The 25,673-nt window shown below is 42.5% G+C and overlaps 1 protein-coding gene across 1 annotated transcript in view; it reads right to left on the bottom strand.

Moving 5' to 3' along the window:
- Positions 1 to 392: 392 nt before the first annotated feature.
- Positions 393 to 25,673, bottom strand: part of ACVR1 (activin A receptor type 1) — an 83,593-nt gene continuing 58,312 nt past the window's right edge. The window contains exons 3-10 of the mRNA XM_048485144.1: positions 23,560 to 23,823; positions 21,396 to 21,604; positions 17,296 to 17,395; positions 14,527 to 14,673; positions 12,620 to 12,895; positions 9,226 to 9,423; positions 2,781 to 2,911; positions 393 to 2,145 (exon numbers count right to left, since the gene is read on the bottom strand). Coding sequence (XP_048341101.1) covers positions 2,011 to 2,145; positions 2,781 to 2,911; positions 9,226 to 9,423; positions 12,620 to 12,895; positions 14,527 to 14,673; positions 17,296 to 17,395; positions 21,396 to 21,604; positions 23,560 to 23,823 — 1,460 coding nt within the window. The 3' untranslated portion in view covers positions 393 to 2,010. The remainder of the gene's footprint in view (positions 2,146 to 2,780; positions 2,912 to 9,225; positions 9,424 to 12,619; positions 12,896 to 14,526; positions 14,674 to 17,295; positions 17,396 to 21,395; positions 21,605 to 23,559; positions 23,824 to 25,673) is intronic.

Below are 25,673 nucleotides of genomic sequence, written 5' to 3'. Positions count from 1 at the left end.
TCAGCGATAATTTTGGGAGATCTCCAGACATCGCCTGGAGGTTGGCAAGGCTTACTCAGCATGTCTAGTTCCCCCGAGGTGGCTTGTGTTCTCAGCTCACTCACTGAAAAGTGACCTTCTATGATAACATCAGCAGGAATCTCTTTCCCAACAGCATAATCATTAAAGAGATTTGAAAACTTTGCATTTTAAACATTTTTTTTCTGGAAATAATTAGACACCTGGTTCAAATCAATGAGTCGTAATAGGCCAAAAACCAACTGAAAAATTCTTGCACGCTGAGCCCCAAAAGGATGCTGATGAAGACCACAGGTAAGCAAACGGGACAAAATAGAAGTTGCAGCAGCCTGTCTTCTTCACACCACCCCTTATAAATAAAGCTCATTTCCTTCTTAGTATTATGCTGGTTTAATGGTTATAGAGCAACCACCATTACATTCAGCCCCCTTAGCTATTATTTAAGAGGGTTCCAGAGGGGAAAAACACCATGTAGTCACAAGGCAAGGCAAAACAAGGCACTGGGATCAAAGTTTTTACTCAGGAAACTCAAGATAAAAAGCCATGGTGAGAAAGTCCATGATCCAACCTGTTAAGTACTGTTACACATCAATTCCCATCACTGTGAAGTTACGGCTTTGGCAAGGACCACCTCCATCCCTCCCCCCAGCATCAGCAACACCTTCATGAATGATTACTCTGAGGTTCCTCAGTCACTTGTCAGCCAATGCACAGGCCTGTCGGCTTTAGTTCTTGCTTACAAACAGAGCCAGGGGTGGGAATCTTAGGATATTATCTAGCGCGGCAGACCACACATTATATTTACCTTATGCCATGGAAGGCACCAACTGGGGGAACATTTCCTTCCAATCGATTTGAAAATATTCTATTTCATTTATACAAATAACTGCTAAATACAAAAAGTAAATTAAAAAAATACAGCTTTTTCCTGATACAAGTTTAAATGCATATTATGTATAAGCTGCGAAGAAAAATGCACTTTCCTATAAGCTCCACCTCTTTTCCCTTCATTGCTTCCCTTCCCTCCTCTAGATCAATAAGGTACTAGATGTGGCATCATGTGGGTAATGGCTTTATATTTTGATATATAGATATAAATGTCCTGTATATTATGAATTGAAAATATACATTACAGACCACACACATATAAAATGTGAAGCACTTAAAAGAAAGTGATTAAAAAGTGTAACTGATAATACAGGGGTGAACTGTTTTTGGGTTAGGCCGTCTGTAAGAAATAATGATAGAAGCCACATAAAAATAAGCTTTTAACTGTATGCACTTTGTTCAGTTTTCTTAAAACTGTTAAGTGCACTAGTAATAAATAAAATTTTAAAAAGTTTCCTTATAAACAATTCCTATTGTCCAGCATTATTGTAAACAGTACACATATGTAAAAATGCAAGTTTAAAAAAAAAAGATGTCAGTTACAGAATCAATTTCCCAAATCGATTTGCCTCCTAATTCATAAACACAGACTGATGAGGACGTAAGCCAATCTTTTCTTTTTTTGGCAAGTCATGTCTTTAAAAATTAACAGTTAACAGTGCAAGTAAAGAATGTAAAGAATCCCTAGTGCAATAAAGAAGAGACGCACAGGCAATATTGCCGATTAGAATTGACAGAGTCCGTTTGTTTTGCTTGGGAGCCGCAAGAAGACAATTGACTTGTTTGTTTCGTTATTCCAAAATAAAAAATAGCTATTAAAAGCCATGGTTTTTAATGCCCCAGTCTTCTAAGGATTTCTGTGTCTTCCTTCCATAGGCCATCACAGATCCAGCGTAAGTCTTTAAGATTGGCCATTTGTATAATAATATGAATGTCACCAGTTAAGGCTCAAATGGTTCCATTTCCTCTCAAACAGCTGGGTCAGGTAAAATGACTTCTGCCTATCTATGAAGCCACTTGGGACTGAGTCTTAGGATTTGCCCAGCAGTTTCTTTAGGCTGGACAGCAAACCTAATTTCTTTCCAGTATCAAATGTGTTGATTATCAACAGTCAGCTTTGATTTTATCTAAGGAATTATCAATTTTGGTCAAGGTCTTTTTTATACGCAAAGCTGTTAATCTTGCCGATGGATTGTGATACCAGCATTCTTTCATCAACTTGGCAAGGGAAGTTAATGTCTGAAAAGGAAAAAAAAACACATTTAGACCAAATTTTTTTTGCAGAGTAATGGCAGACAGCTAATTTTGTGGACAAAGACTACCCAGCCAGCCATCATAACCAAACCACAGTTAAGATAACTTCATTTTACATGGTCTGCTGAATGTCTGAATTAACAAATTATCAGCTAGCACAGGGGTGACCAACTCTGGCACTTCAGATGTTCATGGACTACAATGGCTGATGGGAATAGGAGTCCACAAATGTCTGAAGTGCCAGAGTTGGACACCTCTGAGCTAGCAGGATCAGAACCATGTTGATAAATCTTGGATTTGGCTAACTATGTCTTAACATAAAGGTCCCCAACCCTAACCCTTACCCCATAGATATGAAAGGGACAACTGAACTCAAAATGATTCGGACTTGAGGAACACTAGTTGGATGATGGATCACAGGTAGGATAGTGGATGGTTCAGCCCATGTGCCCATACTAAAACAAGTACCCTACCTGATACACAAATAGGGAAGACCAACTATTAAATAAAAATAACAACACATCTACTCTCATCTAACACAGATGAAAGTGCACACGATTTTAAAAAACAACAACAGATGATCAAGTAGAAAAAGTATATGAGTGGGATACCATACTTACAGGATCAGAAAACCATCTGTTAGGAATGTTTGGCCTTTGCTGATCCACACAGACTACTTTTCTCATGTCTTCAAAACTTGGATCATTAGGAACAACATCATAAAAAGGAGGTTTGTAGTCTTCAACAATGCCTGGGAAGAAAAGAGGAAAGGGGGGGAAAGATCATGGCATTGACATATTCCAGGATCTTTTTTAGCAATACAAAGTTCAATCACTTACTACTTAGCAGGCCATGTGAAGCAATTTTGACATCTCACCAGTATTATGAAATCCTAGTACCACAATATATTAATCATCTGGTCCTCCCTGTGGGTTAGAACATAGTACTTCACTCCACAACTACAGAATCACGGAAGGCAAATCGAGGCTACCAAGTCTTGGTGAATAAGCCGGAAACAGATGTTTTCACACACTTTTTTCTTATTTTAGGTTTCCTAACACAAAATGGGCAACCAAGAGCCTGTGAAGGATGCTGAGTGGAGGGAGGAGGCAGAAAATTAAATAGACTAAATATATAAGAAACAGGCTGCCTCTGACACCCTAAAAGATACCCAGGAATTCCATACCAACCAGCTACTGAATGCAGTGAAGTATTTGGGTATGAGATACATATTGGTGCCATGTGTTTTAACTAGAAGCATTCCATCCACACTTATCTATGAGGGTTTCTCAGATAATTACGCACTCGTTTTGATCTATTTTTAATAATACTGTAATACTGATCAGCCAGTGAGACCCAAGAACATATTCCACTAACAAAATTATTTTAGAAGGAAAGAAGTTAGAACATAAATATTTCCAAGCATTTCAACATTTAAGATGGCTGACCTCACCTACCACAAGAAGTGACAGAATTCTAGATCCTGCCTCCCTGAGGAAGGGTTGGGAAACCACCCACCAAGATGTCCCCTGCCTTTTCCAATGTAGCTCTCTCTGTGTGAAAAGGAGCCCCCAAGGTAGGGGAGGGGGTGCCATAATCAGAAATCTCCTGGAGGCATTACTGTTACATGACCAACCAATGGTGGATTGGGGGAACCCTGTTTCTGAGATAACAGTGTCTTCACCCATCCTGCCAAGCCTTGGGGTGCCCAGCAGGAACTTGCCAAAAAGGGGATCCAATTCTCTGAAATGGCTAGTGTAACCATAAGGGCACTGTCTCGACATGCCCTCGCTTGTATTTGCCATGCAAAATATCTGTCACACACCCTTCCTAAAGGGATTAAAACAGGGGTAGGGAACCTGCGGCTCTCCAGATGTTCAGGAACTACAATTCCCATCAGCCTCTGTCAGCATGGCCAATTGGCCATGCTGGTAGGGGCTGATGGGAATTGTAGTTCCTGAACATCTGGAGAGCCGCAGGTTCCCTACCCCTGGATTAAGAGAACACAGTGCTTTTGCCTTGGAAGCCGCTGTTTCCCATCTCCAGCCCTGGACTATCCAACCCACGAACACAAAGGACTTGTTAATGCATTTGCCCCAAGTCTTCCTGTCAGTGTTGTATAAACCCCCAAACCTCTTCCTCTGACTAATCTCTCCTCAATGACCACCTCATTTACATTGCCATTGTTATAGAAATTATAAGTTTATCAATTCCCTCCCTCATTCAGGCATTCCCAAGCTTGACCTATCAAGCGAATGCCTCAACCATTAGATTAACAACTCAACACTTAAAGTTGATGTCAGCCTCTTGTCTTTCCATGGAAAAGTTAAGACTCTCCTTTGACCTAGGAAATTACGGGTCACTCTGGATAACCCTGAGAATCGCTTTTTCCCCATAAGAAGACCCCTCTCCCACTAGCCAGTGTTTAGTATTTCTGGACACCTCTGTCTGTTGATATCATCCCACAGTGTGTTGTTTTTTCTTTTACCAGAGCTAAATGTGGGTTGCTCAGCTGTGTTCATCAGACCATTCCGCTTCAAGATCAGGTTATAACCTTTACTCCCGAATTCCTTTCCTCTACTCCAAATCTATCCACTCAACACTGCTTTTATCCTAAGACTGTACATGCATTTTGCTGCTTTCTGCTTTGAATATTATGTGGTTGAGTACCTCTATTATCCCTTAATAAAATTAGTTAAACTTTATTTGTTATGGTGGTAGCACAGTTCTCTCTGTGATACACCTCTGAAGATGCCAGCCACAGATGCAGGCGAAATGTTAGGAACAAGATCTACCAGACCACGTCCACATAGCCCAGAAAGCCCACAACAACCAGTTGAGTCCGGCCGTGAAACCCTTTGACAATACTTTATTTGCTCTTCTACAGATTTTCTTGCAACAGCTGACCTTAGTATACATAGGCAACAAACATCTAGCGCTTGCCAGACCTTCTGCTAAGCCAAAGAATCTTCTCTCGCTAATTCCCTCACCTTAAAAGGGACATACTACACTATTTTTGTTACACTACAAGGCCATTTCATTTCCCACAGCTTTTATAAAACATAATACTTTTAATTGTGTTATCTAAGCTGCCTTGAGCTAGAAAGAAATAAAAGTTACAGGCATTTTAACAACGACATAAATATTAACTTCAAATGTTTACAGGTTTTGACACAATAAACTGTTATGCTGGGAGAGGAGAATATTGGCAGGACAAAGCCCCATTGCCCAATAAAATCTGGACAAACATGACAGTCATTTATCTCCAAAATGTCCACAAAGATACATTTTTACAATTAGGTGATTTCAATAATTCTGTAAATCTTATCAATATTATTTTTATTTATTATTTTATTAAACTTATAGGCCGCCTATTCCTGATAACTGCCACATTCTCTTTACTCATCGTATTATATCTGTTGCTTTAACTGGGAGTCTTTTAAGGACAATAGTCTAATTTTTTCATGCAATTGTTCTAGCATGGCCATGAGCTCACAGGATGAGCAATAAACACCAGTCAATACCCAAGGGCAGCAGTCTGGCAAGAGATAATGATGCCATTTCATAGCCCTGGCTGCAGCTTCACCTATCTGTGCAATATGGATGGGTCTCTGTCAGGTCAGTGAGGCAATTCAAATAGCCAGTTCCAGTACAGTGCAGGCTTTACTATAGTATGTGTACATGCGAGTCAAAATAACCTTATCCTTTAACCTACCCAAACACAACCAATATCCAGTTCCCAAAAGTTCCCCTGTCAGTTAATGTACTTTAGCAAATCTAACAAAACAAATGTATGAAATGCAGAAGCTGCTTTTTATACTGGGATTGTGTTCAGATTTATTTTCTGGATCTGATTTAGACCAAGACTTTCAGAGATCATCCAAATATGGTTGTAACTGGTTGCAGAGAATGCGTCAGTCCCATTCTTACATATCCTCCTCAATGTTCAGTTAGAAAGGCAAACAGTAAATGAAGTAAAATAACATAAAAATAAATGTGTACAGGGTTCCACTAAGGTCCAACAGAAGACCTGGACCTTAACAAAGCAAAAGCATTATCGGTCTTGGGGGAATATTTCTGGCTCCAGAACTACCTATGGGAGCTAACAAGGCCCTCTAACCTCTGATCTACACTGTCATCCTACTATATAAAAGGCCAGCCATGGTGGTGACAACTCATTTCCAGCCAATCACCACGCATGGATGGCTTGGATGGGGCTTACACAGAATGGGTAAAAAAAATGAACAAAACAACGGAATGGGAACAGGAGGAGAAGTAAAATGAAGACGGAGCTAATGACATGGGGCTAAGGGGGGAGGAAAGGCAGACAGGTCACCTCCCGCCATGACCACCAATAACTCTTGCAAGCTGATGCAGGCATCTGAGAAGAGGAGGACAATGAGGAGGGAGTTGGTGATGGGGGGCAAAGGGGAAAGAAAGGCAGGAGGAGAGAAAAGGATATATATATATAGGCACACACATCACATTGTCACCAGTCTCATTTGCTCTAGTGTTCCTCCCCTAGAGCTGGTAACAGGTGTATGTTTTTCCTGATATGCAGGCATTATTTCCTTACTCCAAGGGTCCCAAATGTGATGCCTGTGGGCATTACAGTATTTATGGATTTAAAAAAAAATGGGTAGGACCAGGTGGGGCTTTTCATTGGCAATGTATCAAAAAGATCCTCACTGTGTGACTGAAAAGTTTGCTCCACCTCCTGCACTAGCCATTTTTTAGATGAGTTCAACACACTGTCAAATTGCAAAGGTGTCTGTAGGCTCAAAAAAGTTGGGGACCCCTGATTTACTACATAATCAGATCCATCAATTCAACACAACACCTACTAAAAGAAGGAAAGCTTTTCAAACAACACACTTAATGATGGGATAAGTGGGGTGTGTGCCATATTTTGGAGTCTCAACCGAAGACTCAGAGCTGTGACTTCAATTCTATCCTTAATGATATGGAAATTCTCTCTTTTCTGGTGTGGACTATCAGCTGAGTGCAAGAGGCACTAGTTGTCTAAGCTGAAAACAATTCTCATTCCCATATATCTTCAATTAGTTCACCCATTTATGTCAGCAAGCTTAGTCCAGTAACCCCTCCATTGTTTCAGGAATCCTTGTGTACCTCCTTGCCCTCCTTTCTCCCTTGAGAAAACTGAGGGGAGGGTATAGATAATACCACATTCTTGAACAGTAAGTGGACCTTGCTACTATTTCAACTGTGGTGGAAAATTTCAGAAGCCACTTAATTATAATATTGTCCTATTACTACAGCTGGTCAAATGAAGGGACAGAAGGTATAACAATTTGTTCTGACCTTAAACATTGGCATGGTCTCCTATGTTTCATGAGAAATATTTTCACTACATGGTGAAATGAAACAGAGCACAAGGAGCCTCTTGTTTGCAGAAACTTCTTCCAGGTTTTGAGTTCTGGCATTTTTTTTACGAAGGAAAGCTATGTAGCATACTGGTACAGGCAAAAGTTTCATTTCGAAGTTCATCATGTATTCTAAAATGTTACAGATTAAATTCTCAGGGGTCTCAAAGTGACAAACACTGTTCCAAGAATTGAGAAATATGGTTAACTGGATGTTTACGACACTCCTCTCCCATGAAACAAATGTTTGCCAGGGAATATGAATAGATGGTGACATTCGTTCTACATTGTTTCTAATGGGCACTGCACATCACTCGTATACTTAAAAACATATATAGGTTTGCTGGTAGGCACAGTGAGGTTTGAGCAGGCAAATAGCTGTTGAATAATTTATAAAGTGTCAGAAGCATTTCTGGGGATGTATTAGTACAAAGGTCACATATAGTATTTATATTGTCATGATAATGTTGAAAATAGCTTCTCCGTGACCAGTGGGCCTTTGGCTACATGATAGTGAAAAGAAAATCATATGGATGAGGTCTCTCTTTCTTTCTCCGTAAGGGTATGCCCTTAACATACTCTGCATTCTTAAGTCTTGCCTCTAACATATTGTAAACTTTTCCATCCGCAATAAATGTGCACTCTCACAAAACCTACACAGCCATTTCTTTGCATTAAGTAAGAAGAGTGAAAAATCTACTACAGACCGCAGTTCTCTATCATACAAGTGCCCACTTCCATTCCTTGAGAGGTGATGCAAAGACGACTACCTGCCCAATCCTATCCTGAGCTTTTGTATAAATATTTCGCATCCTTTGCCAGAGACTAGTCACAGTTGCTCAAGTTTTCTGCACTGTAATGGATCTGGACCCATCCTAAACTGCCAGTTATCAGTAGTCAAAGACATCCGGAGTGTATTTAACAGTGGACAAAAGGCATGGTAGCTCTTACACATAAAATGAGGTATTGGTTCTAACATAACAACAAGACAGCTGGATCAGACCAGAGTCCATCTAGTCCAGCTCTCTGCTACTCGCAGTGGCCCACCAGGTGCCTTTGGGAGCTCACCTGCAGGATGTGAAAGCAATGGCCTTCTGCGGCTGTTGCTCCCGAGCACCTGGACTGTTAAGGCATTTGCAATCTCAGATCAAAGAGGATCAAGATTGGTAGCCATAAATCGACTTCTCCTCCATAAATCTGTCCAAGCCCCTTTTAAAGTTATCCAAGTTAGTGGCCATCACCACCTCTTGTGGCAGCATATTCCAAACACCAATCACACGTTGCATGAAGAAGTGTTTCCTTTTATTAGTCCTAATTCTTCCCCCCAGCATTTTCAATGTATGCCCCCTGGTTCTAGTAGTGGGTAACCCGTGGGTCCTCATGTTTTTAGTCTGGTTTGTCAACAAGATTTAAATCATAATAAACCTTTGAATGCAACATGATCCTTTTTCCAGAAGCCAAAACTGAAAGCGTGTGTTTGGCATGTCAACTGCTGTGACAATACCAAAATGTTCAATATGGCAAAATGTTCAATATGGCAATATGGGTTACTCAGAGAACATACATATATATGCAATGTAAGAAAGCAACCACTGCCAGGAAAGTGAAATAGATGCTTACCCATTTAAATTCAATTCTTTTTACATGCCACAGGACATGCCACAAAAATAAATATACTTACCATTGCTAAGCATGCGCCTGGCAACTTCCCAAAGGACCAGCCCAAACGCCCAAATGTCGACCCTTTTGTAGGAGTCAAAGCAGTCCACTTGGATGGTTTCATCTAAGACTTCTGGAGCCATGTAGCGCTTGGTACCCACACGGGGGTTGTTCCCCACGTCCAGCTGATTAGTGCTCTGGGAGTGCATCACTGCAAGGCCTGTAATCAGAAGACAGGATTTACCACAAGTTTATATTTGTTATTTTAAAAATGACTGCTGTTAGCATGGTAGGCAGCAAAGTAGCTCACACAGCTCTTGAACTTGTGGCCTACAGAACAGCATGGCAAAGGGTGGTTATAATATTCCTAACTGAAATGGAAACTGAGAGCAAAATGGGTTTTTGAGCCAAGAACAGTACTCAGAAGCCTGGGCCCAAGTCAAACTGTTGAGTTGCAGAATAAGTGAAAATTTACCCTCAAGGAAGGGTATAACTTTCCAAAAACAAACGAATGGCAATTAAAAAGGGAAGGAATGGAACAGAACAGAAAGATCACACAAATGCATAGTAAGTTAACAGCTTGAGAAAGGTGGGCTGCACTAGGGAAGGAAAACACCGCAAGCTTAATGCAATGGAGAATCATCTCCTGCCTTTGACCTCATGAGACTGCTGGAACTGCCACAAATGATGTGAAACGAGCAGATGGCAAAGGCAACTCCTCCCTACCCCAGCTGGCTTGCTGCCAACGTCAACATTATTACTGTAACTGGAAAAAAAAAGTTACGTGCTGAGCTGCTGTTAAACGGAAAAGAAGAGGGATAAGACTTTGACGATGGTCTACTCCTCCGTATACTTTTTTCAGGTGAACTGCCAAACATAAGAACAAGCCTGCTGGATCAGACCAGAGTCCATCTAGTCCAGCACTCTGCTACTCGCAGTGGCCCACCAGGTGCCTTTGGGAGCTCACCTGCAGGATGTGAAAGCAATGGCCTTCTGTGGCTGCTCCCGAGCACATGGTCTGCTAAGGCATTTGCAATCTGAGATCAAGAAGGATCAAAATTGGTAGCCATAGATCGACTTCTCCTCCATAAATCTGTCCAAGCCCCTTTTAAAGCTATCCGGGTTAGTGGCCATCACCACCTCCTGTGGCAGCATATTCCAAACACCAATCATAGGTTGCGTGAAAAAATGTTTCTTTTTATTAGTCCTAATTCTTCCCCCCAGCATTTTCAATGTATGCTCCCTGGTTCTAGTATTGTGAGAAAGAGAGAAAAATTTCTCTCTGCCAAACCCTTGTTAATTCTCTGGGATCTCTCAGTAGCTTTTGAAACCATCTATCAGGGTACTGTTCTGGACGGCCTTTTGGGGTTCGAACTGGAAGGCACTGTTCTGCAGTGGTTTCAGTCCTGGTCTGAAAGTAGGCTTCAGAGTGTAGTGCTGAGGGACTGCTGCTCTAGTCCTTGGCTTACTGGGCCCTGCAACGTTCTGTTTTGTCTGCCATGTTTTTCAACATCTATGTAAAGATGTGGAAGGGCTCATTCAGAGATTTGGACTGCGTTGCCACCAAGACTCAGATGACACTCAGCTCTATCTTATGCCTTCAGCAGGTGGCGGGGAAACAGGTGCCTGGAGCCACATTCAGGATCGAGGAGGACTAACAAACTGAAACTTAGTCCAACAAAATGGAGGTGCTACTGCTCGGAGGAAAGATTTTCCAGAGAAAGATTTTCCTGTTCTGGATAGGTGTGCACTCCCCCTAAAGGAGCAGGTTTGGGCCTTGGGGGTGCTGCTCGATCTGGGCCTCCTGTTGGATGAACAGGTAGCAATGGTGGCCATGGTACTTTTTGTCAGTTTAGCTGGTGATCCAGATGTGGCCCTTCCTAGGTGGGAAAGATTATGTCACTGGTGTGAATGTGTTGCTTACATCTAGATTAGATTACTGAAGTGACTTCTATGTAAGACTGCCCCTTGAAGACCTTCTGAACGCTGGAATTGATATTGTGAGCCACCTTGAGTTGTAGAGATATGACGGGGTATAAATGTGGCCTACAGAACAGCATGGCGAAGCAGAAGCAGAAGAAGAAGAAGAAGAGGAGGAGGAAAAGGAGGAGGAGGAGGAGGAGGAGGAGGAGGAGTTCGGATTTATATCCCCCCTTTCTCTCCTGTAAGGAGACTCAAAGTCGCTTACAAGCTCCTTTCCTTTCCCCCCTCAGAACAAACACCCTGTGAGGTAGCTGGGGCTGAGAGAGCTCAGAAGAACTGTGACCAGCCCAAGGTCACCCAGCTGGCATGTGTGGGAGTGTACAGGCTAATCTGAATTCCCCAGATAAGTCTCCACTGCTCAAGCGGCAGAGTGGGGGATCAAACCTGCTTCCTCCAGATTAGAGTACACTCTGCTTTGTCTATCTATGGTTTTATCAGTCTTTCTCTTGCAGTATTTTTTTACTGTTTATTGTGCCATTAAAGGCTTGATTAATTGATTACTCTTTTATCCCATGCATGCAATCTTATAAATCATCAAAGTAGCATTTCCATCATATTCTGAAATGTTTCACACCACATCACCTGCTGTCCAAAGAGATCCGCAGAGTATGTATCCATCCTCTGCACCCCCACCCCCACCCCTGCCCCACCCCCAATGCCTGGGCCATAAGTGCCTGCTTCACATTTGTCAAAGGTTGGCCAGAAGCAGTTTTAATTTAAACTATGCATAGTACAGTATGATAAAAATCAACGCTACAACATGACAGAAAAGACAAAGCAGCAATGAAACCTCTGGCCTGGATCCTCTGAGGGTGGATTACAGAGGGTGGATTACAGAAGCCGCAGGATGCTCTCCAGTCATTGGCTGAAACTGCAAAGTCAGCTACATCAACACGCCAATCCAAAGAAGAGCTACACACTTCGAAGGGCGGTGTAGTCAATGGGCTTAGAAGAGTGTTAACAGTTTAGGGTTGTAGTGTTAAATCTCTAATTCCTGACTCCCCTTCTTCCCAATATTTAGCACCCGCCCATACAAGTCTTTACAACTGTACATAATAAATATTCTGTAGAGAGTGATGGTGGTGGGTTTTCCGGGCTACGTGGTCATGGTCTGGCAGATCCACCAGATCACGGCCACACAGCCCAGAAAACCCACCACAACCAATTCAATCCGGCCGTGAAAGCCTTCGACAACACATTATTTAGAGAGTTTTTCCCTCTGGTAAAAGCAGGATTTCAAACCTGAAGTCAGATTTTTTAAAATTCTAAGTGCCCTCTAGTGGATGCTTGAGGATCTTTCAAAGCAACTTGTAATTCCCTAACAAAACGTCTTCAAGACCTGTATGTATCCTGTTACCAGAAGTGTGCATATCATCCATTCAGTATTTTAAACGCAACAGAAAAACCAAGACAGAAAGAGAATACCAACTCACCTAAATCTGCTATGCAACACTGTCCGTTCTTCTTAACCAGGATGTTTTTACTCTTCAAGTCTCGGTGAGCAATGGCCGGTTTTCCTTGGGTCCCAAAAATCTCTATGTGCAAATGTGCAAGGCCACTAGCAATAGACAAGACTATCCGGAGGCAGCTGATTGTGTCCAGCGTAGTCAGCTGGAGATAGTCATACAAAGAGCCCATCTCGTGGAAGTGTGTGATTAGCCACAATTGAGTGCTGGAATGCCTGGAAGTCATATCTGAGGCAATGAAGCCTGAAAGGAAAGAGGAAATGTACGTTGGGGGAGGGATCAGGTAGTCAAGTCAGATACTCCCCCCCCCCCATTACACATACTATTAAATCAGTTCTGAAATTACACACATCCCCTCTGTCTACCAGTGCTGCTGGTGGTCTGTTGACTTGGCAAGGGACATAAGGAGGCCATCTCCAAATACAGCTTGTCTCACTAGCCTTTCCTGACATAATCGAGTACGCCACCCTTAGTTCTAGTGGCCCCCCTTCAGACTAGTGGCCATGAGAGGAATTGGCCCCCTCTCCCCAAATGTTCCCATTCCTGAATTCCTGACTAGACATTTAAATGAACAGATTCCATTGATCAGATGCAGCAAACATAAACAGGAATCTCGAGGGGACTGATCAGGGCACAAGGTTTCAGGAGTCAGAGCTCACTGCCTTAAGTTTATGATCCAACAACAGGTCAATGGGGGGAAAATCTGATCCATATCTCCCAATGTTAAACACTTCTTTGAACAGTCCAATATGACAACTGATGACTCACCTATTGATATCCACTCATCTCTGACAAAGAAACACATTTCAAAAAGGGTGGGGAAAAGAACAGGGTCATAACATGCTTTAACACACACCTAAATGCTTTAAAAGGAACAAAATCCCCATTCAATCTGGAGGCAGGGTCCTCTCTATCAGATGTTTTCTCATGCATTTGATGGTGGAGTTTAAACTACAACAGTTTAGACCACAATGAATTTGTAAGTCTTTATAGTGTGCCACAAAACTGTATTTTCATTAGGGGCAATATACACAGCTCTGGGTGTGTACTGTCATGTCACAGCTGGAGTCTCTGTAGCGTTTTTAAGACAGAGTTCAGAGGTGGTTTGCCACTGTAGGCCTCCATACGGGCTGAGATAGTTCTGAGAGAACTGCGACTGGCCCGAGGTCACACAGCAGGCTTCATGTGGAGGAGTTGGGAATCAAATGGTTCTCCAGTTTAGTCTGCTTCTCTTTATCACACTCTGGAATTAATCTCTTTTACAACTAATAAATGCTTTTTTCTTACTTGCAATGAAGAAATACACTTCCATTATACTTCTATAAAACTTTCCATGGAGATGTGGTGACCAGTGCTCCAGAGAACTCACAAGGGCAGCCCCTGGACCACCTGGAAGTGATTCAGGTCAACCTGGCAGAGAGCCAGCTTGTACAGCCAGAGGAACTACAGTTCCCAGGAGACCTTGGGGCTCACAAGGTCTCTTGGGAAGTATAGTTCCTCGGGCAGTTTTTAGCCTGAACTGTGAAGAGGCTGCTTTTTTCAGCCTGAAAAAGTACTAGAAAAAGAAAAGGAACTAAGGTAAGTGTGGGAAGGGGGGCGGGGGCTGCCGCGGGGGGGCACCGCATGGGGGGAGGGCTGCGGGGGGGCATGGGGAACGCAAAAAACACACTGCGCACCAGGCGCAGTTTGGCCCAGCTATGCCTCTGGGTGGGGGCTTGGTCCCATCTTATCTGATACTCTGAAAATAAGTTTTACTTCACCTGGTTAAAAGCAAGAAAAATCGAGGCTGTAGGAAGGAAGAGACAGAAAGGGCTCCCCACTCCTTGTATCCTCAACTGTACCACATCTGCTCATGTACAAAATGATCCCATTACCTAAAATGTTTTCATGCCTCAGTAACACTGTATTATACAATTCCGTTTCCCTGAACCAGGACTTTTCATCTCGGGAAGAAAAGATCTTTACAGCAACGTTTTCTCCTTGCCACTGTCCTCTCCAGACCTCTCCGTATCGACCTTTTCCTAGAAAGAAAAGAAAACGTACAAAAGATTGTACCAGTGGATTTCATTAGCCGAGAAAGAGTACACTTCACACGAATATCAAATCAAAACACATGCTATTCAAAGTCAAAATAGTATGGTGTGTTACTTGGAGCCTGAACATAGTGAAGGTTTAGCATTCAAACCAGATGGAGGCAAAGCAGGGACCCATGCTGTAAACATACTAAGTACCCTGCCTCGGAGAGTGGTGGAGTCTCCTTCTTTGGAGGTTTTTAAACAGAGACTGAATGAACATATATTGAGAGTGCTTTGACTGTGTGTTTCTGAATGTCAGGAGGTTGAATGTGATGGCTCTTGTAGTCTCTTCCAACTCTAGGATTCTACCCAGTGACGTAGCTATAGATTTTTTTATGGGGTGGGTTCGGGGGCGTGGCCCCCAGCCTCAGTGCTTATTAAAGCAGCTCTCTGAGGCTGGGGATGGCAATCTCTTCTCCCCAAAGGAGAGGGAAGAAGGGACTGCTGGCTGGGAGCCCAGCCGGTGGGGGGGTGAGGGGGCGGAGCTTTGCACATGTAATGGGTGGGTTTGAACCCGTGAACCTCCCCCCCTTACCTTCGTCCTTGATACTACCCTTGCGTCTCTTTCACCAAAGAGCACCCAAGGCTAGGACTGGAAAGTAATTCTGTTATTCTACTATCTACTGTATTTCATTTAAGCCTCAAGCTAAATCCAAGACTGTGATAGCTGTCAATAAGACTGCCATGTTAGTCATAATGCAAGGCACATAAAAAGCTGCCTTATACCAAGTGAGGTCATTTGTCTCTTAGCCTAGTATCCTCTATACGGACTAAAACCAGTTTCCCATACCTGAGCTATTTTAATTATAGATTTCAGGGACCGCACCCAGGACCTTACCAGATGTGACATGTGCTGTGCTGCTGAGCTGTGGCGTTATATTCAAAATACAGAGTGCCGCATGGAGTCTCTCTAAGAGATCCACACGTGAAACAAGATTTGAGGCCAGCAGCACCTTAAAGGTCAATAAGAAGTCCAAACATTCTGTTGGAATTTTCCAACAGAATTGCTTTGCATGCAGCAGCAGCAGCAAGAGCAGCATGGAATTCTGGGAAGCTGCACAAACATTCTAAAGGTGACAGTTAAAATCCGTTGGTGGTGTTCTGTTCCTTCACCACACACTCTCTGAGACTGCCTGACTGACTAACTAAAAGAAAGATGCTCTATATGCGGCTGTAAACCAAATGATATATAAAGTGCTCTGACTATAGACTATAAAAGATATTGTAACGCAACCAAAATGTAACAAACTATTAGCTGTGCATGTATCTATTATTGGTGATGCTTTGTTAATGTGTATCCTGTATGTTTTCTCTCTCAGTTCAAGTAAAGTTCTGCTTATGTTTTAATGAACTTCTGAGGTTAAACGGCTGGTCATTTGACAGATAACTGTTCTAATTTGATGTGCCACACAATCCACATTTCCGCCCGCAACTTTGCTTGACAGGATTATATATACCAAATATACCTGTTGCCCTCCACGTTCAACGCTCCTTTCATCAGATACATCAGAGTTTTTACTCTTGAAAGCTAACATCCTGGAAACCTTGTTAGTCTTTAGGTTCTACTAGACTCAAATCTTGTTCTTTTTCTGCAGACCAACACAGCTCAGCCACCTGAAACTATCTACATGAAACACAGAGGTGTCTGTTTGATGCACAAAGGCCCCCACAGACACTTGCATACCAATGTGTCTAGTAATAGGCAGCCGCACTGAACATGAGGGTAAGACGTGATCTGCAGACTGCAAGCCCACGGTTCGACCTGAACAGTCAAAAATAAATTTATCTTCAACGCAATGCCACCTGCTGTCTTTGGCAGCAATACAGGTTTGAAGCTGGTATCATTTTGTTACCTCATTTCTGGCACACGTTCATCAGGAACAGGTGTAATCCGGGGTAACAGGGTACATGATACCTATGAGGCATTGATATTATATAGAACAGACTTCCTGTCCAAAGATTCCACTGGCAAGCCAATACGGACTTAACATTTGGTTGATTAAACAGAAATGCACTAGCTCACAGGAAGATACAGTACTGAAATACAGACAAATACAGGAGTAATTTTTAGGGAATGATCGCCATTAAAAAGTAAGGATACTATTAAGATTTTCTGATAACTCCTAAATATTGTGGACACTTGATAGAATATCAGTGTTTAACAAGATTTAACACTGGTTGATCATCATATTTCTGCACTATTTGCATTCAGAATTTGTTAAGACTTGCAGGTTTTATTTACAGTACGCAATGCGCAACAGACAGGATGCTGAACCTCAAGGACTATTCTCAGCACAATGAGTCAGTAATCAGATTTAAAGTATACATATATATATATATACATATATACACACACACATATAATACACACACGCACACATGTATGTATAGGTGTGTGTTTATACCATATGTACACACACACACACACACACACACACACACACACACACACACACACACACCATTCTATATTCCACAGTCCCCTAGACCAAAATTCAGGAGGCAGTTTACAATCATCGGCCTGCAAGGGCAACTGAAAAGACTAAATCCAAACGAACATTTACTAACCCACACACTCCAACAGTGTAATTTGGCGAGCGACTGTTCTTTGCACAAGAAAGGGAAGACCAGAGCCACTCCCAGATGTACAGGAATGGTCCAATAAATCCTGTGGAGAAACAAGATTAAAGGTTTTGGCACCAATGTTCACACAGAGCAGAAAATGACACTCTTACTTTCAACTTCGCCATATGGAAATTATTACTAATGAATTACTTCTGTCACTAAGACGAGAAACTGTACAAGCAGATGCGCATGTCTTCCACACCTTTGGCCTGGCTCCACCACAGCATTTTCACAGATGGAAGGAATTCCGCCTGTGGAGCACATCTTTCTCCCCCACCAGCATTTTCTGGAACATTCTGGGCTTGGGGGAGGGTGAGGGGGAAAGAAAGCCACATCAGCAAAAAGTTCTGGTAGATGCTGGGATATAGTTCACAAATGTGTAATTACAACCTCTAATGTACTTATTATCAATTACATTTATATCTCATCTGCCTCCTATCAAGGGACACAGAATGGCATACAAAGGGTTCCCACCTCCCATCCACAGTCTCCCTTAATCTCTCGTTCAGGCCACCCTGAGGTTTGTTTAACTTCAGCAATCTTGCAGTACCATCAGCTTTTTAACCAACCCAATTATTAGAATCCATAATTTAAAAAAAAATTCACAGTAGCCCAATTGTTGCACGCAATGAAATTCCAATTACTTTTAATATCACCATTCCCCATTTTATGCACTTTCCTGTTTTACCCATATACCAGCTCTTGTAGAAAATTCAGGGCTAAATTGGCAACACCACAAAAGAGAACCCCCCCCCCCCCAAAAAAAAACTCATTTCCAAAAATGGCAAGCACCATCATTTTCAGCTCAAAGAAATGTGCAAAGATGAATGAAGTCAAGAATTGAACTCCTAAACTCTGTTAATAAAAAACCTCTTTTTAAAAGTAACAGAGCCAAGCTTTGTGAATACCTGATGCCAAGACGACAGAAATATGATTCTGTCTATCTGTTCACATTCCAATGCAGAACACATTACCCTGGTTTGAAAGCTGCTCCTACTCAAGCACAATTTATTTAAGCCACATAAACCTCCAATGAGCTTCTTCTGTCAGGATTGGACTCTTTTTTGTAACTGCACTGTCAGAACTACATGGCATTTTGGAGAGGTGACTGTTAATCAAAGAGAAACAGCGTGAAGTTCAGCGAACACCACCTCAATCCATGCTGTGTTTTTAAAAAAAAACACTTAATTCCTGAAAGGCATGCTGTTCTTTGACAGCAAACCTTTAATAAGACTCCAGTAGTTAAAAAAAAATGAACTGCCAATATTCGGCTTTTAAAAACCTAACGAAAACATTTGCAAACCCTCAGCAGTGACTGAAACTTGACGCTTCTAAGCTTTCTATTTCACCTTCAGATTAGAGTAACAGCCAGTTTTTGAAGACATTCATATTCAGGAAAAAAAATGAAATGATGAGAACATAAGCACTGTTATACAAACAGTGTCAATCTGGCAGACATACACCCAATATAGCCTGTCAGTAAGTTGCTAGCTGAAATCCTGTAGCCATGTCCTCAAGGTGGCAGCATTTGAATATCGCAAAACTATTTTTTAAAAATGTGAGAACGTAGCAAAAGAACAGTGATTCGATAAGGAAAATGTAAGGGATCCATTCAGAACGTACTATAGCGTAGGTTCTTGTACTACATCAGATGGAATTGATATCCAACAGGCTTTCAATAGGCTTCCTCCCACACTCACCCCTAATTTTACTGCATGTTTTCATTCCACCTGAAATATTGGGATATCCACAAGATTAAATGGAACTCAAACACACACGCACAGTATATTTTGCCTGAGTGTACCTGTAATTATATTAATTTAACATGATTCTAAAATCAGACAGTTTAGAAACGGACATTTGGCAGATACATTACTGATTTGCTTTTCAACAAGGGACTGAATACGTAAGTGAGAGTATGGTGGAAGTACAAAAATTTCTTGGGTTGGAGAGCAACAAAATTGTGTGGGGAGACACTGACAGTCACCTGGGGTTTGCCTGTAGCCCACTCCAATGCTGTCAAATAATGATCATTCGAACCACAAAAGAGAGAGATGATACTTATATCTCATTATATCTCATTAATAAAATGAGTCAAAGTTTTCATTTCGCTGTTGCACTATCACAGTCCTGAACTTTTAATGAATGTACGTATGTGGCCCAGGCACCTTAACTACCACTATGTTTTTTTCAGTTTGGGGATGCCTGCAGAAGAAAGAAGGAAAAGCTTTGCTCTGGTACTAGATTTGCCACACACACACACACACACACACCCCAACTGATGCAAAATAGTGCTCAAGCGGCCCCAGCTGTGCCCCTAACTAACACCATAGTGAAATATTTCTTTAACAAACCCTAAAGCTGAGATTTGTGCAATGGTATGTTTGACAACATTTGATTTTCTCTTTAATTACAGGCAACCTAAAATACCTGACTGCTAACAATGGACTAGCGATGCCAACACAGTACTTGACTTTCATCTTGGCAGAGAAAAACACAGGCACACCTTCTCTCCCTCAACCAATAGCAACTCCCAAACCTTCACTGCAAAGTGGAAAACAGTTTATTAGCATACGTGTTTTGCTTACTGGAACTGCCCTAGCTTGATCATGCTGCCTGTACAGCAAAATGCCACCATGACAACCTGTGCTTAGCAAGCAATTATTCTCTTTCCGGTTATTCTTGATGCTACTACAGAGGTGGTATGTACAGAAGGGACCTAGCAAAAGAGTGTTCTTTCTTTTCTTTTTTGCCAGTTTCTAAAAACAGCCAAGCAAGAGGGCTCAAATACCTCCTCTCAGAAAGGACTTGAAGCAGCGACCACCAAAAAATGTCCTGCTCCTAATGTGTTAGTCCTGAATCCACAAAGTTAACAATCTGAAATTTGGGTGCTGTGTGGTTTCCGGGCTGTATGGCTGTGTTCTAGCAGCATTCTCTCCTGACGTTTCGCCTGCATCTGTGGTTGGCATCTTCAGAGGATCTGAGGATGCTGCTAGAACATGACCATACAGCCCAGAAACCACACAGCACCCCAGTGATTCCGGCTGTGAAAGCCTTCGACAATACATTAAATCTGAAACTTAATCCCAGCAAAAAGGAGGTGCTGTTGGTGGCGGGAAGGGCTGAGCCAGGAAATGGATAAAAAGCTGGTAGAGGTGGCCAGGGGAACCTTAGCTGCAGCTCTTTTCCAAGCAGAAACATTCTTGCTGGGCTTTCTCAGTGATGACACCAAAACTTTGCAATTCTCTCCCCAAGGTGATTTCTCTGCCTGCTTCTATTGGTATCTTTTGTCAGTGGGTGAAGACTTCTTCATTTCAATCTGCATAGCCCAGTAACGGTTATTGGGCCTTCTTCTCTGGCACCTGAGTTGTTTCTGTATGCATTTTTATTGAATTATTTTATGATTTAAATATTGTTTTTACTTGTTCAGACATTTTAAATGCTTTTATGTGCGCTGCCTTGGGGATCGGGTAGAAAGATGGCATAAGAATCTTTTAAATAAATTTTTTAAAAACTCGGACTGGCACCACCTCTCTAGGGTCTCTTGCAGCTGTCTTTCACAGCATATACCACTGGAAATTGTTTAAGCTGGAGTTACTGGGGATCGAACATGCGAAGCAGACTCTCTACCACAGAGCCTGCATGCCTCATTCCACAGCACCACAGTGATCTGCCCAAGGCAACTCAGTGATCATTGTGATCAAGGGGGGATTTTAGTGCAGGTGTCAGCAAAGCCCAAGACTTTATCCCCAAACTGCATAGTTTCAGATCTTAAAAGATCGTGTAAAAAAGGAAACATTGCGTAGTACACAATATTTAATGAGTCACATTTCTGATCAAAAGCTGACGAAAATGTGACCTGAGTAGTAACAGCAGAGGCGTAGCTCCAAGGGGAAGGGGGGGCACATGACGCATCAGGAGAACAGAACACGAGGGTGTTCTGGGGACGTTCCGGGGTGGGGGCGGAGGACGCACTGGTGCACTGGGCGCTTTCCCCCCCTTGCTACGCCTCTGAGTAACAGATTTTGAGACAAGTTACTTACAGCCAGTGTGCTGTCACCAACATTCGAGGCTATGAGTCCCTCTATCGTTCCGTACTCTGCGTCTCTTGAGTTGAGCCTTTCCAAGTTGTGCTGCCGGACTTTTCGGATTATTTGACAAACTATGCCTGAAAGTAGCATCAACGCTATAACTGGGGCCATTATAAAAACAATGAGCATTTCCTTGGGGTACTCCATCGCTTTCGCTTGCCCTACACAAGAGAAAATAAAACAAGACAGTGAGACATTTCCCATACAGGCCAAAATTGAATACTGACCATTTGGACACAATCAACTGTAAAAATGCATCTGCTCGTATATATTTACACAATTTAAATGCAGAACTCAGCGAAGTTTGCATGAGTTCATGGAATAAATTAGTTGAAGTTATTGTCACATGGCAAAGATAAGCTGGCCAAAGATAAGCTGGCCAATCTCCAAATGTGAACCCAGGAACAGTTTTTGAGGTTCACAAAGTCAAATTCACAAACAGTCATACCGCCAACAAAGGACCTTACCAGGTACTTGCAACAGCTGATCTGACAGAATAAGAACAGATTTATTTCTTTTCATTTTCATCCCAAACTTTGCATAGTGAACTTGAAATGGTTTTAGTGCTTAGACTGCTAGCCTCTCCTAGCCTCAACTTTAGATACCTGTATATTTCCAGCTCATTTACTTTTCCTGAGGCCTTTTTTCTTCTTCCTTTGATAAACAATGAAGCTGCCTTATACCACCACGGTCACTAGCTAAAGTACTCCAACTGGCAGTAGCTCTGTAGAATCTGACAGACTTCTCTAGTACCTGCTACCTCAGATTCTTTAACCTGAGACGCTAAGAACTTAACCTTGGACTTTCTGCACATACAAAAAAATGTGCTAAAATAATGCACAATGGCTTCATGCCACACTAAAACATTTTAATGGGGACCCACCATGTATTATACCCCCAGTCAAGGAACACAATGAATCATATGCCATATTTTCCCTAGCAGTTTTGTGGAATGGAGATTCTTGCTCTCAGGATCTGTGTGGTTTCCGGACTGTATGGCCATGTTCTAGTAGCATTCTCTCCTGACATTTTGCCTGCATCTGTGGCTGGCATCTTCAGAGGATCTGAAGTTGCCAGCCACAGATCCTCTGAAGATGCCAGCCACAGATGCAGGCGAAACATCAGGAGAGAATGCTGCTAGAACACGGCCATACAGCCCGGAAACCACACAGCACCCAAGGGATTCCGGCCGTGAAAGCCTTCGACAATTCTTGCTCTCATTTTTGCCTTAAATTCGGACTCTAGCCCAAGTTCAGGATCAAACCCAACAGCAGGCCTCATTCTGTAACTTGGATTCTGAACTGACTAAGCCAGGGGTCTGCAACCCGCGGCTCTCCAGATGTTCACGGACTACAAATCCCATCAGCCCCTGCCAGCATGGCTAATTGGTCATGCTGACAGGGGCTGATGGGAATTGTAGTCCATGAGCATCTGGAGACCTGCAGGTTGCAGACCCATGGACGAGGCAAATTAACAGCCCAATCTAGGGGAGGGGGGGAGTAGAGTGGTGGCTGGGGACCACACCACCATGCTGCCTCCAAAGCGACAACCGGTGACACAGGTGTAGGGGGAGGAGAAGAAACTCCTTTCACCCCTGGGACATCCCATAGTGGAAAATGACTTGTCACTTTCTTGGGCGCCATAAGCCTGCACGACTGAAGGGAGTCATTCCCAGGCTGAAAGTCCTTTGGGAGCCAACTAAAGTCGGATCTATCCCGGGAACGCCCCCCTCCATACCAGCGCAGGCAATGGCGGTGGCAGTCAGCCACCACAGGGATCAACTTCCAGGTTCAAGCTTAAGTCCCTAAGAAATGCCATCTGTGCCAGTCTACATAACACTGGTGCCTCAGGCAACAGTTCCAACAGCCATTTCAGCCCCTACCGCCTTTGGATTGCATGGTAAAAGTTCCAATTGGTCACACGACCACTTTTCAACCTGCTTAAACAACTCGTATATACCACGAGTTCTCAGCTGAGGCTTGTAAAGGCCACATCATGTTCCAAAGCCATGCATTCAGTATGACTCCCCCAAATACTAGATTTCACACTAAAACTGAGTACTTACAAAGGAATGCCTGAGTAACAGAACAACAAGAAAGAAAAATGAAGCGTTCACCTTTTGCACGCAGCTGTGCTGTGATATTTATGTTACAGAGGTATCCCTCACAGCACTGAACAGCTTGATCAAGAGACGGAGGTGTGTTGCAGGTCATCTTCCCCTGTTCATAGACTTGGAAGCAACCCTTCTGATACACTTTGGCACCGTTGTTGATGCTCAAGGAGGAAAAGCACCGATGGCCCCTGCAGCGGTCGCCGTTCCCGCAGGACATGCCTTCACACACACATTCAAAATATTCCATGTTCAGTTTCAGCTCATCATCTGCACCAAAAAGAAGGAAATGAGTAACACCATTGTTCCAGCCAAGTTACAAGGGCGCAAATGTATTCTTTTCCCAAATATCTCTGATACATACATTTTCTGCGCACCCCTGGCTTTCCAATCTGAGGAACAAAAGAAAGAGACCAAACTACAAGAGGTTTAGTTTTGATCTGTAAAAAAAGATTTGCAGCGCTGGATCTCAGTCCAAGTTCACTGGAATAACTCTAAATGGAAGAGCACTATGTGTTTTGTTACCACTAAAATGTTAATGAAGTTTAATAATAGTAAATACAAACCCACAAGAAAACCCGATTTAAAGAAGTGCAGCTACTTTATTTCCTTAAAAGCCCAAAATGTTTGAAAATGCATGATGAAGTTTCCAGCCAAAACTCTACTTCACAGAGTATCAGCTGACCCAATAATATCAGGTTTAATCTTTAGAATAAATTCACATGCTTCATCATTTAGGCCTCATACTGTTACGTTTTCTTGCCTGTGGTTTGGCATGATGCCCAACTTGAGCTTCCATCTCACATCTGATCAGACTCTCTTCTTTCACACACTCATCTTCCAGAAGCCAGAGTTCATTCAAAATAGGGTATTTCCAGAGCCTATCACATGATCACCCTCTCTTTTCAGGAGAACAGAACCACAATACTATCCAGAGACTTTTGATGGGAATGACTAGAATATTGGTTCTCAACCTGTGGGTTGTGACCCCTTTGGAGGTCAAAGACCCTTTCAGGGGTCGCCTAAGACCATCGGAAAACACATATTTCTGATGGTCTTAGGAACAGAGACACCGCTCCTCTATGGTTGGGGGTCACCACAACATGAGGAACTGTATTAAAGGGTCGCGGCATTAGGAAGGTTGAGAACCACTGGACTAGAAGGTAATAATTTTCGCAACAGGACCTATTTCTGTATGAAGATACTGACTGTCAGGTTCTATACAAAAGAAATATCTTTCCACTGGAAGACCAAAATCTCTCTTTACCATCTTCTTCAAGAAGAAAGGAAACGAGTTTACTTACTATAATTTAAACAAGTGATTGTAGGGAAAGTCAAAATTTCTAAGAGGACTTGCACATGAAGCCTACTTTACAGAGCAACAGGAGAATCCTTTAAACTCATCACTGCTGAACTCTACAGTTGGTGGACAGCCAGTGTGCCATGTTAGTCAGGACCTAGAAGACCCAGATTCATATCACCATTAAACTCAATTGGTGACCCTGGGCCAGTCACTTTCATGCAGCCGAACAGACGTCACAAGGATTTTTAGAACGTCTACCACTTTCTGTCACAGTTATTACAAATAGCTATGTCATGGTCTAAAATAGGTGGTAGTGGAATGCGCTGTCTAGTTGCAGCCAAGTTACAGCAACACCCATAGGGCTTTCAAGGCAAAGATTAACAGAGACTATTTGCCATTGCCTGCCTCTACGCAACTCTGTACTTCCTTCCCACCCAAGTATCGACCAGACCATTGGTTTCCAAGATCTGACAAGATCTAGCTAGTCTGGGCCATCCAGGTGTGTGAGGCCCTGAAGTACATTACTGCAAATTAAAAATTCTTCTATAGAAAACCATTAGAACTGGTATCAACTACCTGACTGAAATTTGGTTAGAGTTTTTAGGATAGCATTTAACACTGAAAAGAAGCTCAGCTTGAAAAAGTCCGTATATTCTCTCCTCAACCCCACATGAAGAGCGCTGCCCCACCAATCCAGATATGTGTACAGAGATAAACCTTTCATTTTAAATTATTTTAAACAGAATTACATGTATAGTACTGAGATCTGAGGGAAACAAATGGCTATTTAGAGCAATTTGTTGAACAAGTTCTAGGA

This window comes from Sphaerodactylus townsendi, linkage group LG02 (genome assembly GCF_021028975.2).
Source record: "Sphaerodactylus townsendi isolate TG3544 linkage group LG02, MPM_Stown_v2.3, whole genome shotgun sequence".
Taxonomy (NCBI): domain Eukaryota; kingdom Metazoa; phylum Chordata; class Lepidosauria; order Squamata; family Sphaerodactylidae; genus Sphaerodactylus; species Sphaerodactylus townsendi.
The sequence above is the reverse complement of the archived record's forward strand: the minus strand, read 5'-3'. Positions and strand labels throughout refer to the sequence as shown.